This window comes from Megalops cyprinoides, chromosome 13 (assembly GCF_013368585.1).
Source record: "Megalops cyprinoides isolate fMegCyp1 chromosome 13, fMegCyp1.pri, whole genome shotgun sequence".
NCBI classification, from domain to species: Eukaryota; Metazoa; Chordata; class Actinopteri; order Elopiformes; family Megalopidae; genus Megalops; species Megalops cyprinoides.
The window spans coordinates 19562829-19583005 of record NC_050595.1 but is presented as its reverse complement, the minus strand read 5'-3'; the positions used below and the strand labels follow the sequence as shown (position 1 = coordinate 19583005).

Genomic DNA, 20177 nt, shown 5'->3' with positions numbered 1-20177 from the left:
GTTATTGTAGCAATGCTTATTTAACCATAAGCCACCTAAACAGTTGGTAAACTAGTTTGAAATGCATATCTCCAACCATGAATAGTTATTAGTCTGTTTTTTTTTTTTTTTTTTGTCTGGTGAAGCAAGACATTATTGCTAGATGGGAGTTCAAACCAAGAGAGAGTGCAACAAGTTGGGAAAAGACTTTAAAGTTCTTAGAAATGTAACACACCAGAGGAGGCCAGATAACCCAGAAACAGCAAAACAAATTAAAGCTCTCATAAACTTTTTTTTATTATTATTATTATTCTGAAATATGACAATTTAAAAATGATGAACAACAATCAATAATCTGTAAAAAGAAGAGATTTCGCACATTACAAAATTGACCAAGATTCATATAAGGGAAATTTAAAATAAAATAAAAAAATATACAATTTAATTAATTGTTTGATACAAACATCAGCTATGTTTTGCAGCAAATACTGTTTTACAGTGACGTGGAAGTAAAGACCATACAACAATAAAGCAGTAAAACTATACTCCAGGGTCTTGGCTTGTTGGATCATCTTACTTTCGGCGATCCATTGTGATAAAGCAACGTTATACTGTATATGCAAGTATGGTTTGATTTAAGAACTCAAATGTGATTAGTGTGGCTGTCATATAAAGGCACCTCGGTTTACGGTTTTATTTTACCGTTACGTTAAACGTTTCTGTTCGGACGTTATGTCGCTGTCCTTCTGGTTCCTCAATGACTACCGAGCCTAGCTACATTGGCACTTTAAAATGAACTGTCCACTGCAAATTTAAACTAAACGATAGCTAACGAAGAGGCATAAACACTAGCTATCTGACTCAACCCCGTTAAAAACCACATGGATAGGATTATGTGAAAGGCTGAGAGACGACGGTCAGCGACAAGCTCGATGTTTTTACAGCGTATGCTCCTACCCGTTTTGTAGGGTCTACAATGCCAATACACTTGAATCCAGTTTCCTCTCGACATTTATTGAACGTTGGAAAGTTACGCAGCTAACGTCACCAATATTCTGCCGTGTAACGACTTCCGAACCTTACATGTCATATAGTTATAGAATGAAGGGACGTGTTGTCTCGTGCGACTGGATACCGCCTGAATTCTTTGTCATGTAAATCTTATTTGAATTGCACATTCATCCTTGCGATTAGGAGACAGTATAATCGCAGGTAATCACATCGTACTAGATGTTCATATTTTTAATTGCGTGTGAAACACTGCTTCGTATAACACAACGAGAACTGGCAATTAAGTGGACAGTAAAAAAAAAAAAAAATAACCATAAACCACATTTTATTTTTTGTATTTTAAATGTCCTATTTCTGCCCCATTGTCAAATCCACATTGCATAAGTATGAGGTTCTAGACAGCCTTAAAAGCTTTGAATAGCCTTGAACAAACTAAAGCTGAAACACAAGCCTTAATTTAAAATCGACTTTGATTTAGAGACTGCTGAGAGGGGCCCATTCATTGAATTTGACCCCAAATGATTTGCTGCGCTTGTAGGCCTACCCGTTAAGAGGTGTCTGATTGTGTGCAATAATATCTCGAAGCAGATTTCATTAACAGCTCACTTTAACATAAACCACATGAGATTTTGAGACCACCAGGAACTTTGATGAAATCCTTTACTCTGTATGATCTGTTAATTACTTGGTAGGGTCCTGAAATGTAACACATATTTAAGCAACCATATTACAGTCCCCCACATACTCTACACCATAGAATTATTATAAAAACAGATAATAAAAATAGAGTTCCTTTTCACATCTAGCAAACATCCATTTGTCTGTCGTGAAAGAACATGTAAATCATCAGAATCCTACCTGCGCAGCTGTGAACACATGTGACTATATGAAATTAATCATACAGTGTTATACAAGTTAGGTACAAATGTAAATTTTATAATGATATATCTAGGCAGCGGTATATGGTATGTTCCTACATCTGTCAGTGACTCGTATGGAGCAGTCAAAAACAAAATACGACTACTTCCACCAATTCTGCAGTTTACCAAGCGTCACTCTCCAATGGTAAGCAATCATAATAATAAAAAATTTAAAAGTCAGAGCACAGTTTTGCTACAAGGAGAGAGAATTTCAAAGACAGCGTCCCATGAGTTCATTCTCATCGTTCTCCTCTGGTTCGTTACTTCTCGGAGACGGGTGTTTGAGGACGTACTCCCAGGCGTTCTCTGCCTTGCGTGTGGAGGAGCGGTACGGAGGGCCCGGCAGCTGATGGGGGGGCTGTCTGTAGGGCGCTGGGTGCATGCTCAGGAGGGGGGCGTTCTCTCTCTCAGTGGCCCCATCAGCCTGCTTTTTTCTGTACAGCTCACAGTATGCCACCAGCGGCCTGCCAATGTCCTGCCGCCTGCTCTCCATCTGCCGTAGCTTACTGTCAGCGTGGGTGTAGTGCAAGTCCACCTCGATCACCAAGGACTCCTGCGCAACACAGATGCACAGAGTCACCAACAAATGAACACTCAAAAATACAGACTCAACAAAAATGAGTCAAAATGGAAACATATTAATCAGCTGCCAGCAAAGCAGTCAAAAAATGCAAAAACACCTTAGTCAGCACACAAACTATGGAGAAAGGATATTTCCAGTCAAGGGTAAGCAGTCTAAACCTGATTCAAGACAGAAATACACAAGTCATCCAAGACACCAGTGAAAACTGAAAAAAAAAACAGCTCAAAAGTCAATGCAGAGCCCTGAGTAAATAGAAGCCCTAGAAGTCAATACAAGAATACACAAGTCAACAGAGTCAGTACAGAAAAACACAAGTCCATATTTAACCCCCAGCAGTGCCTCTGTTCTTGACAGGTTTGCACTGTTTCTGTGAACACACCTGGAGTTTCTGGAGACCACAGAGTCTAAGCATGCAGTCAGGGTTATCCGCGCTGCTCAGCAAAAGAGAGTCCATTTCATCTGATCTGCCTGCACCTGAAAAAACATCCTCCATTACCTGCAAAGCAGAGAGAAAAACAAAACAAACAAAACATGAATACCCAGACAGTCACCATATGGCAATTTGTGAAACAGTCATGCAGTGAAGTTAAAGTATTTTCAGAGATTCTACACCTTCTTTTGACTTTTTTCCACCTCTAGAGGTCACCACATACCAAGCAAGCAATTATGGCTTCTGCATAAACACCCTGGTTTTAATTGCTCTCAGGGTTTAGTTTCAGATTTTCTAACCAAAATTTTACTTTGTCTGTGTTTTGAAGTTTTTCCTTTCTTAGTCCCAGTGAAGGTTCTTATATGGCAGCGTTCCTGTGCTCAGGGTAAGTGTCGGGGTGAGGCTTGTGGGTTTAATGCACAGTAACAAAGAAATCTCAGCAGAGGAAGTGGTGCTTCATGTAAAGACAGGGTCTACAAACACATATGCTCTCTGTCACCTTTGTGCTTTCCATCTGAAATCTGACTTTTGACTGGGGCTGAAAATGCAGGTTTCAGCAAAGATCCTGACTCTACATTACTTTATGAGTAGTAAAAAAACAACACTAAAGAGCTCTTCAGGGGTTACTAGGAGGCTAAAGGTGAGAACATGTGTGCTTTTGTGTTCTGTGCATATTGTCCCTTTTATAACAAAAGAACATGTCAGGTGGGCGAAGATAACAAACTGCAGACGGCCCACAACCGTGGCTGTCAACACAGCTGTGACCACCAAGGGGAACAGAAGGGAAGCCATATCACTTGCAGCTTTCTTAAAATAACCCTTCTGACTTTCACGTCTTTTCGTTGAAATCAGGATTCACGTCAGGCATCGAAACTCAGTTTCTACTGAAATGAAAAGGCACCTAGAGTAATGATGGTACCATGAGGGGGAAAACGCAGACAGGCCATTGCATTGGCACATGCTCACTACATCCAACTTAACACTTTACACAGGCCTTATATTCAAAAACATTTTTTTGTGAATTAAACTCTGAAAACAACATTTTGGTCAAAATGACTATTTGAGGTCTTGAAAACGCTCATCGTGACTGAAAGACATTGTTGTGGCTGCACAATAAATATATTCTTGGTAACTTGGTTGAAGTGAAAGTTGGTTGCTTATTTTTTTCAAGCTTTATGACCCTCTCTCTTCATACAGGACAGGTCTAGGTGTGTTCTGCAGGACAGACTCTGGTCTTTATGCCTAGCAGCGCTACAGCAGAGCCGAACCTACCGGATAACTCCGCAGAATGATACTGCAGTCCAAGGTGCAGGGGCTGGTGGTCTTCACAGTGGCAAAGATGACAATGACGTTGGAGAACAAGGCCGAGAAGCTGAGCTCCACCTCCACACCACATGGAAATGCCAGCCTCTGTCGCTCTGGCAACTCTGGGCCAGGAACACACACCCCCCCACACAATACACACACACAGCACACAGAGATACTAATGAATATTATCACGCGCACACAAGACCAGGCATAGCCTGGATTGTCTGGATTTCTGACACTGCATGTCCTGCATACAACATAGACGAACATGCATTAAATGTTCCACGTGCTGCATCATAAAACATTTCAGCACATTAGGTTACTACACCGAAATTGCTAACGTGCTCTACAAATGTAATTACTGTGATGTGTAAAGTAACATGTGCCATAACATCACGTTAAATCTTACATGTAATTATGCTGGAATTTAATTGGTCTTTGAGAATAGTGTAAGCACCGGAGACAGGGAGGTAAGAATGCAAGAAGGCAAAGCGCTGACATCAGCGGTATTGATCTGGGAGTGTTAACCCTATATAGTCCCCTTTTATGTTCACGACTCACAGTTAGAGGTGTTGGCTGTGTTGTTTTATAAAGCTACCCTCTCTATTGTCAGCGCTGACTTTTCAAAGTCATATGAGCTTTCTTTTTCAAACGCTTGTTGCATGGGATTCTCCCATTTTATGCAGTTGCCATTCGTTTGAATCAATGTGAAATATGTACCAGGGTTTCTCCAATATTTGCAAGACAACTGTGTTCTATTTTTAACAATGGAAACAAACGTACGCAAAAAGAGGAAGTAGACTTGTCTTGCTCAGCATGGAAATGTATCATTATGAAAATAGTTCAGTATGCTCAGAGTACAAAAATAAAACAAAAAACTGATCATTTAAACATTTAAATGGACAGCGCTACTCTGAAATGAAAATTGAAATGAGTGTCTACTCTTGCATTATTATGATATGTATAGCTGTTTAAATGGATAGTCTGTAGAATAATGGCTAATCTAATTCACAATGGAAAAGGATATTGCTTCACCAGGGAATATGACTTGCAACCTTCGAATTACAAACCAAACTCCTAAGCCTCTAAACCACTCCACTGCCCCATCTACTGTATGCACTCATGTGTCAAATACTAACTGTAAATGAAACCACTGATAATTGTTCAGAGATATTGATTGTCCTTTATTTATAACAGTGGTCCTCAAACCGTGTAAGTCAAGTTGTCCATGGAAAGAGTACATATCTAATGAAGGAAAAAGGAAAGGAATTTATTAATAATTTTGAGGAATATGTCAGATTTAATGAACGTGGTGTATCTTATCTCTCTCTGTGTTCCATCTCCACTTTCTAAGAGTAGTTCCTTCAGTTACACTGTGCTAATAAGTGGTCCATCAAGGTTGCCGACAAGTTAAGTTTTTGTTGCCATTTTTGTGTTTTTTCTTAAATGTTCCATTTTATTTATCCTTGCCTTTGATTTTTGTTTTGCAATTTATTAACCATTTTCAATGTCTGAGAACCAATGAGATTTAGTATTCACCTTGGTCTGCAACCCTGGAGTTGCATTCAAATGACTCCTGCTGTCAAGTTTCTTTTGAGTTGCTGAGAACGGTGCGAGTCACAATAAAACTCAGTCCCACACAGAACTAATTGTCTTTTCCTCCCACTCCAGGACTCACCGTTGGCTTGTCTCCAGCACAAGTCTCTAAGACGCAGCTCTTTGAAGTGACCAACAGTGCTGATGGGGTCAGCAAGGGACCGTGGGTCCTTCAGCGTGTGTCTGATCTCCACCACCTGCCGCCCGGTGACCAGGGGGTCTCGACCCAGATCTGCAGGAAGAGGCCCACTCCTCATGTCACATTCACATGCCTGACCCTTCCTAACCCATTTTATTTATCATAAGGCACACATTACTGGACTTGCTGAACTGTAATGTTGCAATTACAATTACTTACAGTGCGTATTAACAATGACACAAGCTGTTACAGCACCGTGTGACGGACTGACTCATGATCACATGTGGACTGACGTTTTCTGTGCGTACTGTTGTCCACACGCAATTTCTATATGCAATAAGGTACATTTCCTTCGGAAATCACTGGATGAGAGCATCTAAAAGGCAAAATGTAAAACTGAGGCTGGCTGAGAGGCGGTATGAATACAGCACACACTGATGGGCTCACAAGATAACCATTACCATTTATTTAATTAGCATAAAACTTTTTTGAGGGGGACTGCCTTAGCCTACAGAGTCTCCATTTACACATCTGGAAATTTTACTGTGGGTTAACACGCCCACTCTGTACAATAACAAACCCGCTCAATTCTTCATGCTGTAACACTGAATTATCTCACAGGAACATGAATACAAAGGCTCCGAGATCTCTCCTTGATCTCCAAAACCACATACATCCTTATTTGGTTTGATTGCCCGGCAATGTTTTATTCTTTTTAAACCCCATTTATTTTGTTAACATTGATTAAAAAAATGATCACACAAAACAAAGCAACCTGAAACAAAACAAGCCTGACTGTTGATCAAGACAAATCTTGATATACAGGAGTGTATGAGAGAGGTGTTCTGAGTATTTCAGTGCAAGCTGAGGTACTGCCAACCTGACAAAAGTAATGCTTTGAGGATTACATTAGGACACTGTACACTGGCTTCCTATAAAATGTGAGCGTGTATTTCCCAGTAGTGACACGGGCCTTGGTAATATTTTAAGCAAGCTGTCTTCACCTGGTTCTCATCAGAAGAGGACGATCGTCGCTTTTTCCATTTATAAATCATTCTGGGACAAGCCAGGCACTGATCTTTTAATGTCAGCACCACACGTGATGGGGGATCAAAGGAGAACATGCGCAGACATCAACTGCTCCAGTGAGACAAGTGGAGGTCTATCTAGAAATAGCATCACAGCAAGGCTGAAAACTTACCTTTAAACCGATGATGTTCCTGAACCTATTTTCCTTCATTGCAAAGATCACTCCTCTACTGTCTGATTCCTATTTGCTTCATTGAGTCTAATGTATCTGCACAACAGTGCCTTAGCCCATTTACTTTAACTTATTTAAATGATAGCAAAACGTTTGGGTTACGGTCAATAATTTTAGCGAAAACAAAGAGAACTCACACCTTTTAAATTTAAAAGCACTCAATGTTTTTCATTTCTTTAAACTAAGTGTAAAAGATATCATTGAAAGTGCAGGAAGCTGGAAAAAATGCTTTGGAATTGGCTGCTAATGGGTGATCCTTATTTAAACTGGCATGGTTATTCATTTTGCAAAACCATGAAGAACAGCTTCAGGATGATTATCAAAAGAAGGTAAGTTCTCTCCATCTATCCTACCTGTAGCCCACAAGCCATCACTGAATGAGACAGTCAGTTAACAGATGAAACTGTCAGCTAGTAAATGAAAATGAATTAACTTACTCTCTCAAATAAATGATTGAGATAGTCAGTTAATAAATGAAAGTAAATAAAACTTAGTTTGCTACTGTCCATTCTGTCACAGAGGTACCCAAACTTTTCACTTCTCAAAACAAGCCTCTTTCCCACCCAGTGCCCTTTCCCCACCCCCATAAACACCATTTACACTTTAGCGCTGATGGCTGCTTAAAAAAGGGGAAACAGCTGACCCCTAGCAGAAGGCCCGTTGTGGCAGTGAATCCCCCCTCTGCGGCTTCCTGTCTCATCTCCAAACAACAAACAAACAAAACAATGACTTCAGGAGACAGGTGCTGGAAACCCTACCGCACAGAGAGGGAGAGAACGAGAGGCGGCGCAGACAGAACCTTGAGGTTATTCATAGCCATGATTTCATCTGGCCCGCAAATAAGTGGCCTTGGCACCAGTATCATTAATAAGCTGTCAGGCCCCGGATTGCTATGTGACCTGGGTCCTTTACATTACACTTTGTTATTCAGGCTGCACCTCTTCTGAAGCACTCTCTGTGAATCTGAGAGGCATCTCAAGGGTCACTAATGTTGCACAGAGGTTAAGGACCGGGACTTTAAATCTTGAGGATGCAGGATCACATCCCCTGTGAGGCATTCCTGCTGTGCCGCTGAGCAAGGAACAACCACTTCAGTAAACACCCAGGAGCATAAACGGATAATTGTGAGGTCAGAACACACAGTCTCGCCCACCCTCCCACGGGTGGGACAGCTGTCCCATCGCCACGCGTTCTCCCATTTCGACCTCTTGGAGGCCAAACACCAGTGTGCATTTCCAAAGAGTGAGGTCACCCATTACAGAGCTCAGCCTCACCCAGCCAAGTCACATGACCAGAGGCACACACAACTGTGACCAGCGAGGCAAGAAGCAAGTCCCGTGCCCACGCTGTGGGGGGTGGTGGGAGGGGTGGAGATGGGGTAGGGGGTGCCCTGGGGAAGCCATTGACATTCGCGTGGTCGATGGATGTCAACATATCTATTCACAGACACCACCCCACTGTCACTTCTGTTCTCCCTGAGGTACCACTCTCTCATGGGTCAAATTAAAAACAGTCTGTTTTGCTTCAATTTTGCACTGCATTCAACCCTTTCTCACGAAAAGTGAATGGTACAACTATATACTAAGGTCCAATTAATATACCTTAATACATTAATATTAAAGGTATTAACATTTTATCTTTGTGTGACCTCTCAGCTCAGCTCACACATGGTGTGGCCAGAGGGGGGCAATAGGGATCCAAAGGACACTGACCTTCAGACACCTGCTCCAGGACGTGAGTGACCTTGACTGGGCGCAGGACATGCTTGTTCAGGTATTTGGTGAAGATTCCGGAGCTCCTCTCACCGTCCCGCACCTCGAAGGCCTCTGCATCTTCACACCTGCATCAGAAACGCGGCTAAGTTACCTGTCAACCCGCCCCCAGGAGATGGTATGATCCGTTTCACCAAGCCGGCGTACAAGGCTGAGGTGGAGGTGTACTTACGTGCCATAACCATAGATGGTATTGCCCAAAGGGGCCAGTGACATTATTTCAGACGGCACACACTGCTGGTTGTACCTTTGAGAAATGAAAAAAGAGAAGTTACATGCAACCATTGTTATTTTGACAATATCTAACAAAGCCTAAAACGCTAGTTTCCCCCAATGACTTTGTCAGTCACTAACCACATGACTGAGTAAATTAGCCACAATAAGAACATTCTCCTCGCTTTAACTGTAATTTGTGAATATGATCAAAAGGTCTAGGGGGATTCAGAAGGGAAGTTGTGGGCTCTGAGCTGGGTCTATTCTGTTCTTGCTCAATTAAAAAAACAGGAATAAAGTAAAGCAGTGAATACACGTGTTTGTGTGTGAGAGAGACAGAGGGAAAGAGAAAGTGAATTTTTGCTAGTGTGTATGAGAGAAAAAGATAATGTGTTAGCTTGCGCAGCTTGTGTGTGTATGTGTGTGTGCACGCATGTGAATTAAAACATAAGAAAAAATATAAGAAATATAAGCATTTGCTTGTGTGTTTGTATGTCTATGTGTGTATGTGCACATGTTGGTTAGGGGGCATTCAGTGACTCTTGGTAATGACAATCATGGACAAAGATTCAGAGTAAGGCCCTGTTCATCACAAACAGAACATTTTCAGCACAGACAATGGAAAAGCTGCAGCGAGGCTTAACACCAATCACAGTGAACCATTTCATCTTGATGGTATGCACAATGGCAGGCAGGGGATTGTGGGCCGTACCATTTCCTGCAGGTGTCCAGGAGAACCACATTCAGCGCTGTCCGCCTCTCCTGCATCCGGTGCATGACCCACTGCACGCTGACACAGTTCTCCTGCCGATACGGCTGCGGTGCGTCGATGGCCACCAGGTAGTTCCTGCCCATGCACTCATAGCCGTGGCCGGCATAGTAAAACAGAGCTGCAGGTGCGCGTGTGTGTGTGTGCGAGGGAGTGTGTGTGTGTGAGGGAGCAGGGGGAGAGAGAGAGAGAGAGACGTCAGAATTCATTTAACAACATCAGCGCTCATTTCTATTCATGGCCTTAGCTGCATGAAACAACAGATCAGCAAAAATATATTAAGACTTATAAATACCGAGACAGAAAGACAAACCTCAAGGACACTCTAAAATTAACCACACAACATTCACCACCCAAAGGAAAAAAGAGAGGCTAGACACTTGAGACTGAACCGCTGTAACAACCTCATGAGCCCATTTATACCAGACTACACCGTTTGTGAATATAAAGAAGAAAAAAACAAAAATAGGTAGAATTCATTACATTACATCATCACGTTACATCAGCAGATGCTCTTACCCAGAGCGACTTATAAATAAGTGCATCAAAGACAGTTGACAGAGGAGAAGCCATCAGCAGTTGACTAACAAGACAGGACATGTGAGAGGACAGGTCTCATGTAAGACAAATACAATGAAACAATAGAATGAGAAAATGGATCAGGAGCACTGTATGGTCAGGGTCCACAGTAATAGTATTAAAATTAATAGGAAGGCTTTTATATAATTTCTCAATCATGAATGCCACGGACTGTGGAGAGTATTTACCATTTTTCTGTTTTGTTTTTTTTTATATATATTTTTTAGCACTGTACAATAGGCATATGGACCTATGACAAATGGTCTATTCAGCAACAAATAATTAATTGCAGGAAGAGTAATAACTTTAACTTTTGTCAGCTGCAGTGACATGCCTGTTACATGTCCTCTCCCCAAAGAATAGACCCACAGAAAGTTCCAGTGTGTACAATCTCTGCAAATCTCATTTAATGATCTTGACTTTTTGTCAACAGATTACTACTAGACACTGCATTAACTAGAATAAAAATGAGCAGTCACTATTCTACACCAATAAAAACAAAGATTACAGCCCTTCTTGTATTTAAGGATTCTTTAATTAGATTTCCTGCCGTCATCTTGTTGCCATCCGAGCGTGTGCCGAGTTTGTGACAAAGAGACAGAAAAACTGGGTAAAGAGCTCAGGGAGGCACGCTAAAGGTCACAGTGTTCCGTGTTTTCATGGCAGTGAATGGGGCCCTGCGACAAAATGAAGAATCAGTTCCCGTGGATCCACGTCATCACCTGTATTGATTTCCTCTCCAGACACAAAAGTCATCTCGCAACATGCCACGCTACAACCACGGCTTAATTGGCCTGGAACTGCTCCAGTGGCATTTCAATATAAAGGTTCACAAGGAGGCACAACCATATGATACTCTCCCAGGGTTCCCTGCATAGTTCTGGCAAGCTCGTTTTCCTTGGGTAAACTTAATGCTGTAATGATACCGCGTGCAATCAGTGGAAGGAGGAGGCTAGCACTGTTACTCGCTCCCACTACATATAGTATGAGTCATCTGTGCTACAAGCATGTTAGAGAACACTCCGTAACATAAGTCCACTATGATATATCCATCCCACTTTTAACTGAAACCAGATCTCACGTTCGGCCATTTAGAAACATTTTGGAGACTGATTTGAATTGAAATTGAAATGAGCGTAAGTTGTTATCAGAGGTTTTGATGATGAAATGCAGCTTTTGAAGGCAGTCTTGAAACAAAAACATTCTAATTTTTTGATTACAACATCACTTTGTTTAGCAGATGCCTTTTTCCAGAGCAAATCACAGAGCTCACAATTTCACTGCTGTGACTCTACCTGAAAATCAAACCCGCAACCTCCATGTTATGATCCCTGTTCCTTACTCCCCACAGCACATAGTGATCCTGCACTACTCTATTACAAGAAGTTTAATGACGACAACAGACATTCAGCCCAGCTAGACTCATCGTTTTACCTATAGCCTAGAGTGTACTTGGGACTGTGTCAAGCCTGGTCTTGAACACTTTAAATGTCTCTGCTTCCACTATAAATCCTCACAAGCTATTCCATGCATTTATAACTCTCTGAAAGAAAAATACTTCTAAGTATCAGTATTAAATTAACCTTAAACTTTGCCCCTACACCCTCTGGTCCTGCTGACAGAACTAATCTAAAAACAGTTTCTGTAGTCCACTTCATTTATCCCTTTGAAAAATCGTCATCAAATCTCCCCGGACTCTTCAGTCTCTCTTACAAATTTTAATAAGCACACAAATAATACACAGTGCCTCAAATAAAGGGCGACATATTCGTAATGGTACGCAAACAGACAATATTCTGAATATCCTTCTGTAATCCTGATAATAGAGTGGACGTGACCTGCACCGTAGGTCTTCAACAGAGGACTAGAATGATGCAAACCGGGTGCCACTGGTGTAGCTGAACACTACGCACAGGCGCTCAATAAATCTGTCGAGCATAAATGCTACAGGGCTTTAGAAATGGCTATACATAGCAAGGTATGCAGCTTCCCCATGTTAAAGAACCACCCTTATCCTTTCCACCGCTTATCCGCCATCTCAAACCAGCCGCTGATAAAACAGGTGGAAATAACGTGCCCCCAAAGCCCAGCACGAGGCTCCAACCCATGACACGGTGCAACAGCCTAAAACAGACTAATCACTTTGAAAAGAAATCATCCTTAAGCCTTATATTCACCACCATCCTTTAAAAGAAAAGTCTCTCTTGTCAGATTTGTTGGGATTCTTTATTTTTTTGAAGTTTGTTCATTCAAATCCATTGCCTAAGCAGGGGGCAGGGAACAGATTTATAGAGACAAAAATGTTCTTTTTTTCAGTCCCTCTAGACAATGCACATAGTGAAGTATTAATCTTGTAAGCTATGCAGTACCTGCAGCAAAGTACTTCTCACCATTTCACATTTTCAATAAATCTTGTACTTAATTATTCACCACCAGTGCATCATAACTTTTCAAACATGCAAAAAAAGCCCTCCAGCAGAACAGTGTGTCTTTAGAGCAAATTTAGATATTTCATTTTTGGTGTAAATATAAAAAGTATTGAGCTGCTTCTTTGTAATGTGTAAATGTGCCCAGTTTTGGCACCTGACTCCGCCCCCCCCGTACCTCTTTACCAAGTGGTGCTGTTCCATATAAAAATGCTTTAGTTGCCTGACACTGTTGTCACGTGTTGGCAGCCGTGCCACTTTCTGTGTGGCATATGGCATTACACCTTGCTGGCAGAGCGGACTCACCGTAGACGCCCTTGTGCAGGAGCTTCACGAACTCTTCGATGGCGGCCAGCATCTCGGCCCTCGTAAGGTCCAGCAGGGAGACCACCCTGAAGCCCAGCTGCTGCAGGAGGTTGCCCAGCTCTTGTGCGTCCATCATCGGGGCCGTGAGGGCCGGGTGGTGGGAGTAATTCAGATTCCCAATCAGCAGCGCCACTTTGTCTGTCGCTAAAGAGGAGTGGCACAGCCATTAGGGAACCGGATTAGTGACCTAGGGCTGCAGGTTTAAATCTTGGATGGGTGGGAAGTCAGTGATGGGAGAGCTGGGCTTCATGCACCTCGTGAAGCATGGGGCTACCTTGTGGTCTCAATCGCTTGATTGAGGCAATCAAAACACTTTGCTCGCCAAGGTAAATCATACTGTCTAGGTCAAATCAGTGAGTCACTGAGAACACAAGAGGGTTCAACCCATTTTGGGGTTTATGAGGTCCCACTCTTCTACCACTTATGGGGGACAGTGCTGTCATACATTTACTTCATTTAAAATCCAGCTATATAAATGGATAAAGTGTAAAATGCTGGCTGTGCAGCACAAGGGCATCTGATCGGGAAAATTTTAATATATAACATAAGCCATTTTTTAGGGAGAGGTGGAACATTTCAGTCCTCAAAACTACTTGCATGTATTTGTCCCACTCATGCACTGAACCAGCTGGTTTCACAAATTACTTCCCCTTCTGGCTGAAGAGTTGTTGAAAAATCCAAGCATTAGAACAAATACCGGGAGTACTTATAGTTTCTACACTTGGACCGTTCCACCTCTGTCTATGGGTGATGAGAGTCTGATAAGTAAATGCATAACCTGAAGTGGAAGGCAAGAACACAGCATTACTGATATGTTTGATGGAAACAAAAATATTTCAGGGCCACTGTACTACAGACATGTGGTGATGTGCACTTTCATTGAGAGTCGTCTACAGTAACACGAGAGCAATGCCGATTACTTGACGTCTGAGCTCGATAAAACAAGCGCTGTATATCAGGCAATAAACACTTTCTAAAACTTTACTCTTAGCCAGGTCATGCAGGGAGTACAGAAAAGCTTCACACAGTGACAAGCCTTACCAGTGAGTCCTGTTACTGTGGGTTCATCAGGAAACACTTTGAGTCAGAAAAGAAAAAAAAAAACTGTTGACAAATCATATTTAACAGGGGTAACCAACAGCATTCTACTCAGCACTAACAACTGTCCGAGGGCAGAATCATCTTACATATGTATTCTGTGAACACATAGCACAAACAAAAACAGAATAATACTTGTATGTGTATCGTTTCACCCTTCTAGACTATTTAAAGTCTAGAACATGTTTAAAGAGCTGGTTTTGCTTTAAGTCATTGGGCCATTAAATACACTGATCTGGACAGACTCATGCTGCAATCATGCTGCAATAACTTCAGAAAAGGGAAAGAACCCTCTTCCTGTCTCTGGAGGGGAAACACCCAATCAGAACTGAAGCAGTCTGGACATAATTGCCATTTCTGTTTGTCAAAATAATAACTGCTGTGTCACTGTGACAGTAAATTCATATTTCAATATGGACGCAGAGAGACTAATATATTTACTCTTCAGAAATGAGAAGTACTGATTTTTTTATTAAAGACAATCATACAGGGACAGTAATGTCTTCATATGTCCCTTCCTGTGGCTATGAGTCTTACCTATTCTAACATCTGCTGGCTCTGACCACCTCTCTCCCAGAACATTTGAGACTGCACAGAGGTATGCCCCTTCACGTTCTCTATCTGCATTTTCAATCTACAGACAAAAATTACAGACAAAAAAAAAGATTATGAAAATGTAAAAGAAATGCCAGACTTAATATATTAATTTAATGGAAGAGCTTGATCCTGGATATGCACAATTTTTATCAGTACTTCCATGCTGAAATTCAACTAAGTGTACTGACAATCAGAGAATGTTTAGACATGACTCATTAACTGAGCAAACATGGTTCCCAGCTAGTTCTTTTCTGAGCAGAGATTAATTAGACAAGAATGAATGCAACTACCTCGACCGTGGGCTCCGACGGCAGGCCAAAGATCACTTATGGACCCTATCAATACTAAAACTCCCATGTTTGCTTAACTGACTTTTAGCCAAAGCTTTTGCTGACTTCATCCAAAGAGTTGTCTGTTTTGCATGCGTCAACTCAAACAGAACACAATAGATTTGAATAGAGTTTATAAATCCAGAAGGGGGTATTTATTAGTTTGTTCCAGACCAGTTTTACCTGCAGTGTCTCTTTGATCTCATCCTGCAGCAGATTTCCATTTCTATACCATTGATAGTAGGGGGCGGGGATCCCCCAGGCTGCACACCTCAGCACCACTTTCTCCCCTCGACAGACAGCCTGGGATGTGGGCTGCAGGGCAACGTGAGGCTCCCCCTCCCAAACATCAGGCAGACCTGCACCACACAGAGGCCGTGAGCTGCAACTACAACTGAAACTGGACCATTAGCAGCACATCTTGCTGGCCGCCTTGCTGGTAGAACTAGTTAAAGCTTACTTTCTTTAGGGATATTCATGACAACTATGTTAAGCAGCAGCAGGATCACAAAGCACAAAGCAATGGCTGAAAGAAGTAGTGAAACAACTGGCTACCATATATTCTCTCAATAAAAATGTCAATCTGAAATGATCAGAATTGAAATGTGGATTAAGGAGGGTTTTTTATCTCTCTCTCATTCAGAAAAAAAATATAGTAAAAAAGTATACTCGACTCATTTCCAATTCAATGTCAAATGAATCCTGAAATTTATTCAAATGCACAATTATCCCCCATGTGAGTTCTGACTGATGTGAGAGATGGCTCGTACTTGCAACAGGTGTTCCAATGTGCAAAACCTTCACTTTCACCCATTCACTGAATACACAGTTGTGGTGCTGGTCATTAATACGGCACACGTAAAGCTGGGTCTTCTGAGCGCTGAAAACCAAATGTGCTCCGGTTGCACCAGGAACCTTAAAGCAATCAATCAATCAATCAATCAATCAACCACTAAAATTTTACTAAAAGTAGCTCTCTCCACAAAGAAATTGTGTCAGAGTAGGCATACATCTTAGTTAAACAAAACAAGACATACCAAATACATGTAAGGAGAAATGAGTAGGTTTATAAGACGACAGAAAAGAAACACTTTCATCTGAGTGTTCTCTTTGTTAAAAGTGTTCTCTTTGTTAAGAGTCTACCCAGTAGGTGATTTGTTCATTTTTAACAGAGGATATGGCAGATGCACACGCAGCACTCTCTCTGCAGCTAACTAGGGGATGGCAGGTTAACAAGGGGGATGCATTTTGGTCATTTTGCTAACAAGGGGGATAGCATCCCCCCTCAAATCGCCTACTGAGTCTACCAGCAGATGAGAGCCAGTTCTTTAGTATGCCGAAAACGGGGCCATCCTTCTTCGACAGCAAAACTTACCTCTTCACTTTCCGACCGGAACCACTGATATCTAAGTGAACCCTTCCCAACCGCCTCTACGCTCAGAGTAACTGTGTAGTTTTGCGGGACGCACACGGACACCGGATGCTGCAATATTTCAATTCCTGAAAACAAAATGTCAGGATGAACGGAAATGAATGATAAGTAAATATAATCCTCACAAAATACATGAAGAACCTCTCAAAATACAGGTGCGCACTCCATTTTAATTACAGAGAGAAACGAATACCTTTAATCATGATTTTCACCACGTTGCTGTGGACCCAAAGGACTTCGAGCACGAAATGTCCACGTTGTTTGGGTGGTCGGTCATTTCTGCATTACAATGACTGTTAAAAGACACAAAAAATGGCTGTAGCGTCAGACGGTAATTAAATTTTGTCGCAATAACAACAACAAAGAAGGCTAGGTTTATTTAGCATATTTGTTTTTGGGTCCTTAAGGACAAAGGAGAGAACAGATTGGAAAAGTGGAAAATATCCCAAATGAAAGAGATTCAAATGTGTATGTCTTTGCAGACATATTCCTTGTGAAAATTATATATTAATGACATATTAACGACTTAACGAAACAAACAACATTCTACCAATGAAAATCCTTGCCAATACATTTTCTTTTTGTTGGCTATGCATAACATCCCGGGACATTTTGGTAGTTCGTTGTATTTAAAAACATCTTTCTTTGTTCATGCTGAGAACAAGATGATCTACTAACGGCAAGAAAAGGTAACACCTAAAGTGCTCAGTTCACGCCCCCACCACAGAAAAGGCGAATTTTTATTTATTTATTTTGTAAGCAACCAGTTCTCTTATAGCCTAATTAACATGTTAACATATAGCCTATACTTCCATATTTTGCCGAGAACTTTTATATTTTGTTTAAACAAGTCATATGTAAACCTGTAACAACTAAGCTACAAGTCAGTTTATTGAAAGTAATTATGATTTTGAAAACCGCTACTTAGCTAGTTCAATAAAGGACCATCTCCCCTGATCTGACACACCATCCAGTGAACTCATAGGCTGCTGTTAGCCTAGCGATGTAAATGCTACCTTGTGACTAGCTAAAAGTGTTCGAGAAGCGAGCTAGATATTTTACCTATGAAGCCATCGCTCCTGTAACCAGCCTACACAGATTTTGGAGAATCCGCAGGTTAATTTACCTTACTGATTACAAGTCACGCTATCACCTCCACAAACCGCGCCTCCCACCACCGAAGAAAGATTCAGTCCCGATGGCAAACAGAATATTGCTACCCAGGTGGCCACTTTGGCCGCAATCGGAGATTTTTTGGATTTCTCACTTTAAAAACGCTCAACCCAAAAGTACGGAAACCACCGAGAGCTTCCCCATAACCGTACTGTACAGCATATATGCGCCTACTCATTATAAGGTACCCTTTCTACAGGGCGTTCCGCATCCTTAACCACTACACCATACCTCTGCCCTACATCCCTGCTACATCTCCGTCGGCGTCATTGGCAGCCTATCAAATCAAGGGAAAAAAGTATATGCATCAAACACATTTTCAGACTGATTTACCGAATTATGTACGCACACGTTGACACAATGTTGTACGCGGAATATATTCCATTTTCAATGTAGCCCATAATCATATTATTCAAACTACCTGTTTTCATACAGTCACACCCCTTCTTTTCAGCAGGTGGTCTATTTCAGGAGAAATTTATGGAAGATATGTTTTAGCATGGAAAACTTCGTCCTTGTCGCAGTTCAACATAGAATAAGTATGAAGAGTTATTGACAGTCCTCCACCAATTCAATTCACCTTCACCAACAGGATAGCGCAAAACAGGGGCGATTCTAGGATCATACCTTTAGGGGGGCTCAGCCCCTAATAAGAATGTGACATGCATACAATGCCTTGCAAAAGTGTTCAACCCCCCTGCTAAATCACTCATTTCACTGGATAACAATCAATACTTAATACATTAATATATAAGCTAACGTTTCAATTTACTTGTGTTTTTAATCTGCGCCATGAAATTCACTAACCTACTTCTTCTCCTTCTCCTTTCACTGGTGTTGCGGACTACCAACGTTAAAGGTGCATGTCGCCACCTGCTATACCGGAGTGTGTAACATCATGACTTTATAAAGAATACTGGACATTAAACCTGTTTAAACAAAGCCATTTGAACCTGTAATTGTTTGTCCCGTCTCTAAAAGACAAGCTCGCAAAATCTAACGTTAGAGGGCTAAAATTTTTTCAGAAAATAATAATAATAATAATACCCACTATATAATACCCATTAGCCAATGATTTTCGGAGTTTCTCTATTTTTATTAACTGCACATTTTCTTCTAGTTTTAAGCAACAAAAGTATTTAAATTTGATACTGATCCATTTTCTTACTTATGTGACTTCGATGCATAGGCTATACTTTAGCCTACATTTCACTACTTGTGACTGTGTAGGCCTATTTAGGCTACCATGTGAGATAAAGCTATTTATCTTTAGTATTCGATACAACGTCTGGCGCCTGTAATCCGAAACGCCACTTTCTGACAAAAAATCGCCCGTATGCCGTGACATTGTACCACAATGCCGTGACTCGGATTCGAACCGAGGTTGCTGCGGCCACAACGCAGAGTACTAACCACTATACGATCACGGCGAGCTACTACGGGCTCATTGGTTACACGAGAAAATATTTGCAATCTGGTGATGCAAGAGGCAGTGACACACTTGTTTACTAACAATTTATAGAGTGATAATCCAGTTTATGGCGTATAGAGTACATCAAAAGAAGTAAATTAAAGTAAAGAAACGAGGTGACATGAAACAAACTCGTTGACTACATGATAAAAACTTTAAACAAGAAAAGGAATTGCAGAAATTGCAGTTCTTTAATACAGATAGAAAGGCAAAGCCATCAGATCTTTCGATAAGATCGTATCAAAAAGTTGAACAAAGTTCGAAAAACTCTCATCCCCATTTCATGACTTCAACGCAAGTTTGCTTTCTTCATGGTGTTGTTGGTTTTTCACCAGTATTTTCACCCAAATCACAGACATGTTTTGAAGTTTTGAAATTTGATTAGACTTGTGTTTTTAAATATCTGAATATCCAAGAGATCACCCCACAGTGTATATGTACATCGAATTTACTGGTACATAAAAGGTTAAATAACAAATTGTTCAGCCCATGGAATTATTTGTTAGCCCAGGGAGTTCCTGGGATTCAGTGTCCTTCTGTGTTGGGTCAGTGTAACCAAAGCACTTTTATGTTTGGAAAAATAAACCAGCGTGACCAGAATTTATGGCTCATATTAATGGGCTTTCAAGGGTGGTGTCCTAATACTGATTGACAGGATCATATGAGATGTCGTCCTCATGAAAGTCCAGGCCTGCTTTTTGTCCAAAGTGGAGTTAAGCGTCAGC

General features: G+C 41.3%; 1 protein-coding gene and 1 non-coding gene across 3 annotated transcripts; both read right to left on the bottom strand.

Moving 5' to 3' along the window:
* Positions 1-928: 928 nt before the first annotated feature.
* LOC118788081 (mucosa-associated lymphoid tissue lymphoma translocation protein 1-like) lies at positions 929-19029 on the bottom strand. 2 transcript variants are annotated; one of them, XM_036543945.1, is made up of 15 exons: positions 18789-19029; positions 17002-17101; positions 16752-16876; positions 16147-16291; positions 15560-15735; positions 14988-15084; positions 14394-14429; positions 13293-13496; positions 9925-10102; positions 9172-9246; positions 8940-9067; positions 5910-6059; positions 4196-4350; positions 2873-2989; positions 929-2463 (listed from the first exon to the last, which is right to left on the bottom strand). In XM_036543945.1, exons 2-15 carry the CDS (start codon positions 17009-17011, stop codon positions 2122-2124), a joined length of 1938 nt encoding a protein of 645 aa, XP_036399838.1. In that variant the 5' UTR covers positions 17012-17101; positions 18789-19029; the 3' UTR covers positions 929-2121. The 2 variants fall into 2 exon arrangements, with proteins under 2 accessions (XP_036399838.1, XP_036399836.1); XM_036543943.1 differs by lacking the exon at positions 18789-19029 and adding an exon at positions 17935-18062.
* Positions 19030-19339: 310 nt separating this feature from the next.
* trnah-gug lies at positions 19340-19411 on the bottom strand. The gene has a single exon. It is a non-coding gene; the product is annotated as a tRNA-His (tRNA).
* Between the last annotated feature and the right edge of the window lie 766 nt (positions 19412-20177).